Genomic DNA, 13,880 nt, shown 5'->3' with positions numbered 1-13,880 from the left:
ATCAAGAAGAAAGAAAAAGCGAAGCGCGCGCGGATGAAGCTCGGAGTTTGCACGGTTTGCACTCTCATCTTATCATCCCGTATCTCCTTATTGCGCCTACAGCACTTGTTGTCAATTACCCTAGGAGCTTGTTGAGATCATTCACATGCGACGATTCCAGTCGTAATGTCTGGCCTGGAGATCCCTGGCGAGTTCTTGCGGCATGCAGTGCTGGAAACAGTCGTGCCGCACTCTCCAGCACTTGATCTCGAGGGAGCTCTGACCGCCGCATTAGAAGATGGCGCCGATGATCTACCTTCAGTTCTTGCCTCAATTCCTCAACGATCTATTCTCTTTTTCGGTATGTTGTCCACTTTAACCTAAGCTGAAGGTCTCGTCTTACTGATCAAAGCTCACTAGACGAGACGCTTCCCGTTCGTATTGTTCTAAGACTCTCCGATTGCACCGATGTTATCCTTAAGCATTACCTCCCCAGCTTGGAAGTCAGACTGGATGTCTACGCCGTGGACCCGACAGAATCAGTCGCGGAAAACCCGACACCTACAAGAGAGGTGATTTTCTCTGGGATTGTGAATACAGAAGAAGAGCCGCTGGTGGTTTTCAACGAATTCGAGGGAGAGGATGGTGGCACTGGAAACCATATTTACCTGTTATGGAACATTGAGAGTTTTTTGAGTGAGTACTCAACGCAATGCTACAAATTCCGACATGCTGACATGACAAGAACGCCCTCGAAATCGAATCCAACACCCCTCCCTTCTATTCATCGGTTCAGCAACCTTGAACCCTTCAGAAGGTTGCCGACCAGTAGACCCTGAAGATGACTACCTCCCCCCTCTTGTCCCTGCATCGACCAATATGCTGCAATCATTGGCAGGCGACAGGTCCCTTGCCCACAAAGATCCCTTTCTTCCCGCCTCAAGACTGCTTCGTGTAGTACCCACAGCCTACAGTGAAGATCCAATCTATAATATTCAACAACAGCATGGCCACCCATTTCGAGTTGTTCCTGCAGCTAGCGCTAGGATTAGGTATTCACGGCTCAGCTCTTATACTGGCATTCCTACGACTGTCGCCAGCCTCGATTTCGAGGTAACGCCATATTTGAACTGCGAGGTTTCTTTCGACAAAGCAGCACTGAGCATATCCGAGGGAACCCTCGAATCTATGTCTAATACCCCTGGTCTCAGTCTGCCTTTAAAATGCCGCCCTAGGGACGATGTCACTCTGGTTTACAAGCTTACTCCGGAGTATGGCCCGGAGACCAATCCATCTTCCACTGCTATGATGAGTGTGTTAGACATCTCCCTGAGCGCAGTGATTCTTCTGTCCGATGACTGCCAACCACGTATTTCTATGGAATGGAAGACCAATGTGGACTTTTCCATGGCTTTAAACCCCACATTTGGCGGACCCAGTACTGCACTCCAGAGAACCAATCGGCCCACGAGCCTCTCTGTCTCGGGGCAATCACCCGCAGCTACCGCTACTCGTAGCTCTTTACGGGAGCGCGCTTATTCTGTTACCGACGTGGGTGTCACCATCTCCTTTTCAGGACCAGTCAACGTGCAAGTTGGTGCCCCGTTTTCATGGGGGGTCTTCATCGTGAACCGATCTAATATGCCACGTAAATTTGCGCTGATTGTGATTCCGCGCCGTAAACGGCTTGACCCTCGAGGGCATGTTGCGCGACCCTCCTCAGCCTCTATTTCTAGTCGGAAAGAAGATCAAGTGGCGGAAGCTGTCACCGACGACAATATTGTACATGCCATGCAGAAGAGTTCGGTGGGCCAAGAAGCGGAGTTGATCAGTTTGAGTACTGATTTCCGAGTTGGGTGAGTTTCTTATTTGGTTTTTTTTTTCTTTTTTTTTCTGCATTATTATGATCTCATCTGACGCTGATCATCTCTACAGGCCACTGTTACCTGGAACTTGCCATTCCACTGAAATCAAGTTGCTTCCTCTTGCAACAGGTCCACTCCGCTTGGAGGCTGTGCGACTTGTGGATGCGAATACGAATGAAACGACCGATATTCGAGATCTCCCTGACATTCTTGCTGGAGATCAACCTCGATCCTAGGATTGAGATGGGTGACGAAGACAGAAAAAGAACAGAGAAGAAGAACTACACACACACACCATGTATATTGATAGTGCAACGATATATGAACATAAACCATATATAATCATGAGAATACAGACACGAGAAATGTGGCTCTTAATAAAACCTGATTCTTGGGGGCCGACAAAGTGTAGAAAAGTACCTATATTTAGAGATGATACTAACTATAGTATACAGAACAGAGTAGGAGCAAGGCTACAGGGCTGTGATATCTCCACGTGACTTCTTTAGTCAGAAGCGGAGTCGCATCAATTGATCCACACTTTGAACCTGTTCAATCTCTCTCGGATCTGGGGTAGAAACAGATCATCTTATTTCTTGATATAATTGTTTCTCGTTCCCCCTTATCCGCTATTTACTCTTTTTGTACCAGTGCAAAAACTGGGACCGGATCAGATCTGGTTCCTTTCTCTTTCTTACGCTGGTTCTCACACCTCATTTGCGTCATACTGGCGCGCCGCAGCCACTCTGCCGGAAATTCAACCACTGATTGAACCTCACCTTCCGGGAAACGGCCACCCAACTACACCATGATCGCCGCCACGAAGCGGAAAGTTCTCGATGGACTGAATCGTCGATACATTTACGGTCGCGTGGTATGTTCCCCTCCGCTGAGCAATAACAAGGCGAGCCTGTGTCTTATAATTTCCAAATGCTTGCTCCGGATCCCTTCCTGGACCACTTTGAGCGCCACAACTGACTCAGTCGCCCATAATGGAATATATAGCCTCTCCTCCACACGATCATCTTCCTCATCGAAATGGCAGTAGCCACTCGAATCGCTGCCAAGTTCAATACCTACTATGCCGAAAAACCTGGTGAGTTGAGAGCTTCCGCCGGATCCCGGCGTTGCGGTGTGCAACGTGGCTGACTCCGCTGGCGAAATAGTGCTCACGACCATGGTCACCAACGCTGTAAGCTCCGAATGCCTCCTTCGAACCGGGCGAACATCGCTATGCAATAGATATAGATTACTGACGAGATGAACACAGGTGCTTGGTGGGGTGGCTGACACGGTTGCGCAATTAATCACTGCGTTCCGGGCTCGCTCGCAGCAACGAACGGTGGATGATGATAATAGTTTTATCTCAATAGAGATTCATGACTTGGATAAACAGAAACCACCCGCGATTGGGGAAGTTGGACATGTCCGAAGCTCCCTGCCCCCATTCGATTTCGAGCGCCTGACTCGCTTCATGGCGTACGGTTTCTTCATGGCCCCCATACAGTTTCAATGGTTTGGCTTCCTGTCAAGGGCATTCCCTCTCACCAAGGCAAATCCGACCACCCCGGTATTTAAACGTGTTGCATTTGACCAATTTATCTTTGCGCCGTTCGGTAAGTTCTGTTCAAATTCTTGCCGCGACTGGGATGGCTTGGAACTTTGCTGACTTGTTTGGGGAATAGGGTTGGCTTGTTTCTTCACTTATATGACGATTGCTGAAGGTGGAGGCAAGAGAGCTTTGACACAAAAGCTCCGAGATGTTTATCTTCCGACACTCAAGGCCAACTTTGTCCTTTGGCCGGCTGTGCAGATTTTGAACTTCCGAGTCATTCCTATTCAGTTCCAGATTGTGAGTTCTCTCAGTCGCTCCTGGAGACTTGACCTTGCCTTATCGTACTGACTATATCTATACAGCCATTCGTCTCCTCCATCGGTATCGCGTGGACCGCATATCTTTCACTCACCAATTCCTCTGATGAATCCTGAAACGATTAGCCCACGCGGCCACATTTTACGATCACGATCCTCTTCTAGGTTATACACTGCTTTCGTTTGCGATCCATTGGTTCAGGCGTTCCGGTTGGCCCAGGGCTGTTGGGCTTCCTGCACAGAGGCTATAAAATTAAATTTGTTTTTTTTTTGGTTTTTGGTTATTTCGCACTGGGGGAATCAAAAGGTTGCATTTTCTCCAAGGTAATTTGAAGTTTTGTTGCTTGGGATCAATTCGGGTACAGTTTCCTTCTTCTTCTTTCTTTCTTTCTTTCTGTCTTCTACCATTTCAGTATGAATTTGTCGATCATTATATGTTCTGGGTTTGCTATTCAGGATTTTTTTTAGGGATTGTTTCCATTTTTTGGGTTGTTCTTTTGGGGATGTTGCAATGAAAAGGAATCTACGAAAACATCCCACCATTGTAGCGGCTATGTACAATTCCAGGCTGGCCAATTGCATCTTCCCATGCTAGCGATCTCCCCAGGATTCCCCGACTCTAGATGTCCGAGGCTATGGAATGACCCAGGACGTCCGGCATGTTCCGTAGTCAACGGGAAAGTTGTGACATCAGTCCCGCATCAGCCCGATCAGCCCGATCAGCCCGATTCTAGTGCCCCAGAAGGTAATAGCAAACCTGGCTGGGGAGTACTGATGGGTTGAAAGGTACCTGTGTGTTAAACGATCTTCTCGTAATAGGTTCAAGTATAGAGCTGCCATGGAATACATCACCGGGAAGTACCGATTGCAACACCAGCTTAATGCGGGTATCTTGTTCTCACCGGGCCCCACCACAAGTGCCTCTGCCCCTCCAGTCTTTACTTGTCGCGACTCACCGTGGCCCTGATTGAGAGTTCCTTTTAATACTACCAACTTCTCCCTTTCTGGCTTCTTTATTTCTCCATATCCGTCCCTTGTTGAGGTATGCCCCTATACTTATACTAAATCCTTTCGTTCTGTTTTACCTCGCAGCTGGGCCGATCTAATTCGTATCTAGTGCAATTAAACTTCCACCGACAATGTCTCTCTCCAACAAGCTCCCCATCACCGCCGTTGACCTTAAGGACAAACGTGTCTTGATCCGTGTAAGTAAACTTGACATCGGGAAATCCAGATTCCCCGCTCGAACCCAATATTCTACCCTCAATTGCTAATCCAATCCTCCAAAATGATAGGTCGACTTCAACGTCCCTCTCGATGAGAATAAGAACGTCACCAACCCCCAGCGTATCGTCGGTGCTCTCCCCACTATCAAGTATGCTATTGAGAATGGTGCCAAGGCTGTTGTCCTGATGTCCCACCTCGGTCGTCCTGATGGCAAGCCCAACACCAAATACAGTCTGAAGCCCGTCGTTCCCGTGCTGGAGAAGCTGCTCGGCAAGAGCGTTGTCTTCACTGAGGACTGCGTTGGCGCCGAGACCGAGGAGGTTGTTAACAAGGCCTCCGGCGGCCAGGTGATTTTGTTGGAGAACCTGCGTTTCCACGCTGAGGAGGAGGGTAGCTCTAAGGATGCCGAGGGCAAGAAGGTCAAGGCTGATCAAGCGAAGGTTGCCGAGTTCCGCAAGGGCTTGACTGCTCTTGGTGATATTTACGTCAGTATGTATATCCTCCCGCCCCTTAAAAAGGACACAACTATGACATTATCCCCTCTCTACAGCTCTTGCTAAACAATTTACACAGACGACGCCTTTGGTACCGCCCACCGTGCCCACAGCTCCATGGTCGGCGTTGAGCTTCCCCAGAAGGCCGCTGGTTTCCTCGTCAAGAAGGAGCTTGAGTACTTCGCCAAGGCTCTTGAGAACCCCGCCCGACCTTTCCTGGCCATTCTGGGTGGTGCCAAGGTCTCTGACAAGATTCAGCTGATTGACAACCTTCTGCCTAAGGTGAACAGCCTCATCATCACCGGTGCCATGGCTTTCACTTTCAAGAAGACCCTGGAGAATGTCAAGATTGGCAATTCCCTCTTTGACGAGGCCGGCAGCAAGATTGTTGGCGAGATCGTTGAGAAGGCTAAGAAGTACAACGTCGAGATCGTCCTGCCCGTCGACTACGTCACTGCCGACAAGTTCTCTGCGGATGCCACTATTGGTGCGGCTACTGACGCCTCTGGCATTCCTGACGGCTACATGGGATTGGATGTCGGTCCCGAGTCTGTGAAGAGCTACCAGAAGACCATTGCTGAGGCCAAGACTATCCTCTGGAACGGTCCCCCTGGTGTCTTTGAGTTGAAGCCTTTCGCCAATGCCACTGAGAAAACCCTCGATGCGGCTGTCAAGGCTGCCGAGTCTGGCTCCATTGTTATCATTGGTGGTGGTGATACTGCTACCGTTGCTGCCAAGTACGGCGTTGAGGACAAGCTTTCTCACGTTTCCACTGGTGGTGGTGCCTCGCTTGAGCTGCTGGAGGGTAAGGAATTGCCTGGTGTTGCTGCTCTGTCCAGTAAGTCCTAAGTTTGGCGTGCACAGGAAACTTTTCAATATTCATTTCCATCTTCACGAACCTGCAATGTACACAGCCGAAACGTCCATAACTTAAAAATCAATTTCCAACTTTTTTTTCATCTTACTCCTTCTCAAAAATCAGATCAATGGAACTTTTCTCATCTCGTATGAAAGCTAAATGATGACTTTGTAGACACGGGACCGAAGCTATGAGGAGGGAGTGCGGGGGGACCTTGAGGGGTTGATATTCGGAAAGTGTACATATTACGAGCATTGCTACGAACATTAGGATCTTGCATTTGAAGCGAAGAAAGAAGATGGTGTAAAGGGAGAAAATCGTATGAAGCAAAAACTTGCATCACAGTTGCCCAGATAGACAGGGAAAATGTCAAGTTGACATATGTCATTATTTCAATCCACATAATAATACAGGCATGTATCCCGACTTGGCCACAGCAACTGGAAAACGACGGTGATTCTTACTGAAATGGCAGGCATAAGATTATATCAGGACAGTATTTCTGGAATGCAGCGACCCCCTCATTGCTAGGTATCGGACCGCTCGGGGATCTTGAATCTTGACACATGTTTCCCGGGGAGAAAAGAAAGAAGAAGAAAAAATAGATTGAAAGGGTATAGTATGTGTATTCGTATGCGCTCGACAATCTCTCCAGAAGAAAGCAACTGGATCGAATCTCTCCTTCCCCTTTCGGTGAATATGAGTGAGCGCGAATTAGAGGCGCAAGCGGGTGAATAGAGGGATGTACGGGCGCGCGTGTGGGCGTTGAGGTTTCTTTTTCTCCTTTCCCCTTTCATCCTCTAGGTCGAGGCCTCAACTTTCTTTAGTTCTTCTCTGAAATGAGATAGAGTATTAGTCGGTATAATAGATGGGAGAAGTCAAGGGATGGCATACTTTAACTGCTTAGAGAAGTCCTCGGCGGCATCGTCATCATCCCAGCTCTCCTCCCACAGGTGTTCATTGCCGCCGTTAGCAGCGGACTGCTCTGCATCCTCCTGGCTCCAATCTAACATGACAAAGAAGTTAGCGTGGAACGCTCGAATGATCGAAATTGGATTCTTTGTGAGTACCTTCGACGGGGAAATCTTCGAACTCATCGTCTTCCTCCAGCACTTGGGGCTTCTGTTGTGGTTGTTCTGCGGGGTTGGTCTTGTCTGTGGGGTTCGACATCATGAGGGTAGTTGTGTTTGAATGCAAGAAGCGAGGAGAGAGAGAGTAAGAAGCTCTGGGATGTGGAGATGGTTGATGGAAGAAGGCGATATTGTAGCTGTGAGGGTCGGATATATGTCAAGTGCTGTGAGGTCGGTGACCGCCTTTAGTCAGATAAGGATCAGCGATGATGTAGCTAGTATAGTGATCAACAAATAGTAAAGACTGGAGTACATTGTATCTGGACATGTGTATTAGTTAATATATAGTTGTATCTGTGTTAGTTAATGTAGTCAATTTATTGATTCATATATACAGAACACAGTTCTATATCCTATCTCCATAGTTATGCACTGCACTACCCTCTCTCGGCATGACCGGCAACACCTGTGTCCATGGAAAAGCAAAGTCTCACTTATTCCTATTCTTCCTCCTTTTCTCCCCCCTGGTCCATCTGGCTTATCCTCTTCCCTCCCCCTTCTCCCTTGATGCACTCGGATTCATCACATGGAGACCCGTTGACATTCCTCCCGATCCGTCCTTGCTAATATCGGCTTCGGTCATGATCTTGATCCCGATCTCACCTTTTTAGCTTCGACCCTTATTTATTTCATCTGCCTTTTTTTTCTTTTTTTTTCTTCTTTTTCTTCTTTTTCTTCTTCTTCTCTCTCTTCTCTTCTTCTCTTGCTCTGAGGACATCCGCTCTGGACTTATTTATTCCAATATGCTTCGCGTTGGATCCTGGCTGTATGGCAAAAAGCCTACCAATGCCTCCCAGTCATTGGATTCATTGGCCGAATTAAAAGACTGTAGGTACTTATACTATACTGCCAAGGATATTTACTCGGAACTTTGTCCTACAACATTGAACCCATGCGGCGTACAATGAGGCTCTGGCTGACCGTGGAATTTTACGAGCGGGGAAGTGGATGAGGCAATGAAAGGTTCGTTGTTATCTCCCGCCCCGCCACCTGGGAAACATTGAACTAAATTCATAAATCAAAAACTATTCAGCCGCCACCTGTATTCTAAACGACGATGTCGACAGCGCAGAAGAAGGTCTGGCCAAGGGTCACTCCACCTTTCATAATGTACAATTCCTATCCCATGACGTAGCCCCTTCAAATTCCAAGTGGGCTTGTGTTGAACTAACATTGAGCGCTGCGACTAGCTGGGAAAAGGAATGGTAGCCTTTGTGAGGGCGACCCTGGGATTTGAACAAGAGATTATGAAACAAGGTTGGCATTGAAATTCTGCTATCATCCCATTTACCCGTCAATTCTAATTCCATTATAGCCTGCGAACGTTTATACGAAGCCGAGACGAGTGCCGGCAACGATCAATACCGTGCACAGCAAAACGCGCAAGCCCCCAATGCCTTTCATTCCGAGATTTATACCGCTGGGACCGAATATGCCCTGTGTCAAGCCATCGCGCAGCTCATGGGTGCCGTGGTCGGCGTATTAAATGAGAGTTTGACTGAGAGTATCAAGGCTTTCTATCGTCTGCGCAAAGCATATATCACGCTTGATGCTATTTTGAAAATGGAAGAGAAGTTTATGGAATCCCGGGGTATGCAGCAAGCTCTCTCTTCGCGGTCCAGCGACCTTTCCAAGGCCAGCGCCAACCCAGCGGAACCATCCAGCAAGACCTTCTCGAGCAAAGGATCATCCGCAACTGCCAACACCGCTACTCCCCTGGATACAGACCTGGCGAAAGGCGTTTCTGGCTTGAATATATCCCCAGAGGCACCTTCGGAACCCGTCTCCCGAACATCGACCCCTTCCAACATTACCCATGACCCCGACTCGGATATCTTCAAGAATGAGATCGACATCTTCATTCACTCCGGTGCCAACTTTTGCTTCGGTATTCTTCTGGTGCTCATTTCCATGGTACCACCTGCATTTAGCAAACTCCTATCCATCATTGGGTTTCATGGAGATAAGCAACGCGGATTGAAGATGTTGTGGCAGGCCAGTAAATTCCATAACTTGGTTGGAGCCATGGCCGCTTTGGCTATGCTGGGATACTACAATGGGTTCGTGCGTTATTGTGACATTATGCCCGATCCTACTCCCGGTGAGGATGATGTTGAGGGTTACCAGGCTGAAAGGTTGGCGGCATTGTTGGCGGAAATGCGCTCCCGATTCCCGAACAGTCGACTATGGTTGCTCGAAGAATCACGGATGAAGGGAGCTAACAAAGACCTTGATGGTGCCTTGGAGCTCCTCAGTGCGAATAAGAAAAGCCCGCTGAAGCAGGTTGAAGCTCTTTGTGTGTTTGAGAAGAGTTTGAATGCCTTATTTTTGCACAGATACACCGTGTGCTCGGATGCCTTCATCGAGGTGAGTTTGGCTGATCTATCCCTGCTTTTTTCTTCTTCTTGTTGTCCTACATTTATTAACCATACAAAATTTTCAAAGTGCGTGGATCTTAATTCCTGGTCTCGCGCATTGTACTATTATATCGCCGGATCATGTCATGTCGCTCTCTACCGACAATTCCTCACCGAAGACCCCAAAAAAGCACAGGAACATGCTGACACTGCCACCGAATACATTCGAAACGCACCCCCACTGGCAGGCAAAAAACGGTTTATGGCACGTCAACTCCCATTCGATGTCTTTGTCACCCGTAAGATCGCCAAATGGGAAGCCCGAGCTAAAGAATGGAATGTCTCTTTGGTGGATGCTATTGGAGTAGATCCGATCGAAGAAATGATCTTCTTTTGGAACGGACACAGCCGTATGACTGAAGGTCAGCTCCATGAGTCTTTAGACCGGTTATCATGGTGCGAGAGTGAGGCGGATAAGACCTGGTCGCGCGAAGGGCCCGAGGAGAAGGCCATCATGGATCTTTTGCGCGCCGCTGTGTACCGGTCTCTGCGGCGACACGAAGAAGCAAAGCAGATCCTCAAGACCAAGGTTCTGAATAATGAGAAATCTATATTCAAGGGCCACCTGAAGGATGACTGGGTTTTACCCGCAGCAAACTTTGAGATGGCAGCTAACCTGTGGATGGAGCGTCCCGCCTACAATGCCTTACATGGATCCTCGGATATCGTATCGGCAGCTCCCAACGCCGAGGGCAAATCCGATAGCATGTCCGAAAATGCCGAACGGCCAGATACCAAGTCAGTTAACTCCGTGGCTTCTGGTGGGTCAGAAGCCGAGAAAAAGCTTGTTCGTGCATGCAAAGAGCACCTGGACCATGCTGCCAAATGGGAAAGCTACGAACTAGACGCGCGGATTGGCTTGAAAGTCACAGCTGGGAATGAAGCTATCCGGAAGTGGGAGAGTATGCATTCAACTTGAACTTGAACATGACTTTTGACGACCACGAGCACCATATATATACGACTTCTTGAACTGTCCATACCACTACCATGTACAGTAGAGGATATTTTGCGTTTTATTCTTTTATTCTTTTATTCTTGTCTCTTTTTGTCTGTTTTTAGAGATTTTCCTTTTTTGTACATAGAACTCGTTAGAGCTAGACATCATACTGATCATGTGACCTCTCCGTCTCCCCTTCAACCTGTCGAGGTTCCTTTTGTTCTTGTGTATATCGCTGGCCCCCACGTCCTCGGCTGGCACAATGCTTCGCGCGCCTTGTCTTGAGTGCGATTGGCGGACCACGACCCATATGTGTCCACTTGCGCCCCATCCTGACTCGGTCATAGCTTGAACGCCGAGTGTGGAACGCCGAGTGTGGGAAAATTGGCCATGGCAATCCGCCAATTGATTAGCTATTAACCTAGTCATATGTATAAGAGCCCGATGGAAAATAATAATAAACGCCTCGGCCCTATGAGATACTGACCTGAATTCTCATCTCAGAGTCGAGATTGAATCCATTGTTTGTTATGCCCCACATCTACGACCCAAAGCTCCAAACCGTTCCCGGATAAAGCGGCTTGCTCGGTGTCGGACGTCCGATCTCCAGCGCCATGAGAAAGCTTGAAAAGCCTGGCTTAAAGACCCCCAAGCGCCACTCCGAGTCACCGAATGAAATAAATGTTAATACACACACTGGAATCGTGCGCTAGTCTTTTACATTGCCATTTTCCTTTTTTTCTTCTTTTTTTTTCCGGGCCCACAAGTTTTGACAGATCCCCATTATTGGTGCGGGGGCAATTGATTTTTCCGCTTTGCGATTGATCCAACGATTGACGGTCCTTTGGGATTTTTTTTTGCGGAAGCACAATTGAGTCTTGTTTATTCTTTCCTCCCGTCGTCATTTTTAGCCCTAGAGAGAGGACGGAATTCCTTAGTTTGATATAGTCACGCAGTGGGACAAGCCGCCGTCATGGCTGAACGGACCGAACATGACTACAGCGACAGATCTAGCACCGAAGATACTAGGTCGCAAGTTGGCGGCAATACCCGCGATATAATTGGAAATGGCCATGATGATATCGAAAATGACAATGCGGAGCCAATCGCATCACTCGAGAAGCAAAGTACCGCAGCATCAGGACGTTCGGTCTTTGAGCAGCGCGCTCAGTCAGTAGTCTCGCGCATCAGAAGTCGAGATCCAGGCCAGATCGCAAAGTTCACACACCCTCTTACGCATACAAAAACCAGCCCAGACATGATTGTCGACTTTGAAGGGCCGGATGACCCTTACAGACCCTTGAATTGGCCGTTCAGGAAGAAGGCGATTACGACTGTTCTGTATGGAATGACAACCATGGGTGCGACATGGGCGAGTTCAATCTACTCGACGGGCACAGATGAGATTGCGAAAGAGTTTGGGGTATCGACTGAGGTGTCCACATTAGGAACATCATTGCTGCTGTTTGGCTTGGGACTTGGTCCGTTAATCTGGGCACCCCTTTCAGAGGTTTATGGAAGAAAGCCCGCTGTATTGGCGCCATATTTCATTGCAGCCATTATGTCATTTGGCACTGCCGTTTCAAAAGATCTACAAACTGTCATGCTAACCCGGTTCTTTACTGGGTTTTTCGCCTCGGCGCCCGTCACCAACACTGGTGGAGTGCTGAGTGATATTTGGTCGGCTGAGCAACGTGGAGCGGCGATTGTTGGGTATGCCATGGCTGTTGTTGGTGGTCCTGTCATTGGTCCTATTGCTGGTGGCGCTATCTGCCAGAGTTCCCTGGGCTGGCGATGGACGCAATATGTAAGTTCCCTCCTGATTTCATTTCCTGACACTGTGCTGTTCTTGCTGGCATTATGCTAATAAAATCTAGATCACTGGTATTATGATGATGCTTTTCCTCGTAATGGATCTCCTATTCGTTGATGAAAGTTATCCGCCCGTACTGCTGCTATATAAGGCCCGTCGGTTACGTTTTGAGAGCGGAAACTGGGCCCTTCATGCTCGCCACGAAGAATGGGATGTCACATTCAAAGAGCTCGGCAACAAATACCTAATCCGCCCCTTCGCGCTTCTTGCAACACCAATCTGCTTTCTAGTGGCTTTATACGCCTCATTCGTCTATGGAATCCTCTACTTAAGCCTTGCAGCCTTCCCGATTGTTTTCCAAGAAATCCGTGGGTGGAACCAAGTTGTTGGCGCTTTACCATTCCTTGCCTACCTAGTTGGTATCCTTATTGGTGCGTGTGTCAATCTCGCAAATCAACGCTTTTATATCAGTCGTTTCAAGGCCAACAACAATCGGCCTGTACCCGAGGCTCGTCTGCCTCCTATGATGGTTGGATCCGTCATGTTTGCCGCCGGCATGTTTGTATTCGGCTGGACAAGCCCAAAGCATATACACTGGATTGCACCAATCATCGGGGCTGTCATGATGGGCTTTGGTTTCTTTACCATCTTCCAGGCTGCTTTGAATTATCTTGTGGATACTTTTCAGAAGACTTCTGCCAGTGCGATTGCAGCGAACACCTTCTTGCGATCGATGTTTGCGGGTGCATTCCCACTCTTCACGAACGCTATGTTTCATAACCTCGGTGTGCCGTGGGCTGCTAGCATTTTAGGCTTTGTTTCTGTGGCTCTGATACCGATTCCATATCTGTTCTTTACTTATGGAAAGCGGATTCGGGCGCGTGGAAAATGGTCTGCTGGGTCTGTTTAGACTTTCTTTCTTTGTTCTGTTTGTCGTGGCTTTGGATTGCATTGTGGATAATATGATAGATACCCCTGTCTAAGCGTTATAATATCAATGATTATTATTATTTCTAGCATTTTTCTTGCCTTTGTTGATCTTTGCTACATATATGGCGACTCCGCTATTAGTGGTCCATTTCCCGAGGTCGAATCGAGCTACCTCTACGCGGCGTGAATATTACTTCTCTACTACGGTATATACGCTGGATGGATATCGTTGTTGGACATAGGCTTCCATTTTATCATTGCATGGCATAAAGGAGATACACAAGAGACATAGAGGAAAGAGACAGGATTAATAAAAAGAGAGTAAGTAATGAACATCGAAAAAAAAGAAACGAA

At 48.0% G+C, this 13,880-nt stretch overlaps 6 protein-coding genes across 6 annotated transcripts; 5 read left to right on the top strand and 1 right to left on the bottom strand.

The window, feature by feature from the left end:
- Positions 1–165: 165 nt before the first annotated feature.
- N7478_005242 (TRAPP trafficking subunit Trs65 domain-containing protein) lies at positions 166–2,080 on the top strand (the record flags this gene model as incomplete). Its single annotated transcript, XM_056921456.1, has 4 exons — positions 166–340; positions 400–675; positions 725–1,835; positions 1,915–2,080. 4 exons carry the CDS (start codon positions 166–168, stop codon positions 2,078–2,080), a joined length of 1,728 nt encoding a protein of 575 aa, XP_056779493.1.
- A 572-nt stretch (positions 2,081–2,652) lies between these two features.
- On the top strand, positions 2,653–3,833 carry N7478_005241 (Mpv17/PMP22 family protein; the record flags this gene model as incomplete). The annotated part of the gene is made up of 6 exons (XM_056921455.1): positions 2,653–2,718; positions 2,850–2,940; positions 3,011–3,036; positions 3,115–3,460; positions 3,530–3,696; positions 3,762–3,833. The coding sequence occupies 6 exons, from the start codon at positions 2,653–2,655 to the stop codon at positions 3,831–3,833; spliced, it is 768 nt and encodes a 255-aa protein (XP_056779492.1).
- Positions 3,834–4,855: 1,022 nt separating this feature from the next.
- Positions 4,856–6,286, top strand: pgkA (phosphoglycerate kinase pgkA; the record flags this gene model as incomplete). Its single annotated transcript, XM_056921454.1, has 3 exons — positions 4,856–4,921; positions 5,012–5,432; positions 5,517–6,286. 3 exons carry the CDS (start codon positions 4,856–4,858, stop codon positions 6,284–6,286), a joined length of 1,257 nt encoding a protein of 418 aa, XP_056779491.1.
- An 810-nt stretch (positions 6,287–7,096) lies between these two features.
- N7478_005239 (proteasome regulatory particle lid subunit SEM1) lies at positions 7,097–7,469 on the bottom strand (the record flags this gene model as incomplete). Its single annotated transcript, XM_056921453.1, has 3 exons — positions 7,097–7,130; positions 7,191–7,302; positions 7,367–7,469. The coding sequence occupies 3 exons, from the start codon at positions 7,467–7,469 to the stop codon at positions 7,097–7,099; spliced, it is 249 nt and encodes an 82-aa protein (XP_056779490.1).
- Positions 7,470–8,628: 1,159 nt separating this feature from the next.
- N7478_005238 (Outer membrane protein IML2 mitochondrial/Tetratricopeptide repeat protein 39) lies at positions 8,629–10,762 on the top strand (the record flags this gene model as incomplete). The annotated part of the gene is made up of 3 exons (XM_056921452.1): positions 8,629–8,683; positions 8,742–9,793; positions 9,872–10,762. The coding sequence occupies 3 exons, from the start codon at positions 8,629–8,631 to the stop codon at positions 10,760–10,762; spliced, it is 1,998 nt and encodes a 665-aa protein (XP_056779489.1).
- Positions 10,763–11,756: 994 nt separating this feature from the next.
- On the top strand, positions 11,757–13,506 carry N7478_005237 (MFS transporter; the record flags this gene model as incomplete). The annotated part of the gene is made up of 2 exons (XM_056921451.1): positions 11,757–12,590; positions 12,661–13,506. The coding sequence occupies 2 exons, from the start codon at positions 11,757–11,759 to the stop codon at positions 13,504–13,506; spliced, it is 1,680 nt and encodes a 559-aa protein (XP_056779488.1).
- Positions 13,507–13,880: the final 374 nt, after the last annotated feature.

Source organism: Penicillium angulare, assembly GCF_028827245.1.
Source record: "Penicillium angulare strain IBT 27051 chromosome Unknown utg000004l_segment0_segment0, whole genome shotgun sequence".
NCBI lineage: Eukaryota > Fungi > Ascomycota > Eurotiomycetes > Eurotiales > Aspergillaceae > Penicillium > Penicillium angulare.
The sequence above is the reverse complement of the archived record's forward strand: the minus strand, read 5'-3'. Positions and strand labels throughout refer to the sequence as shown.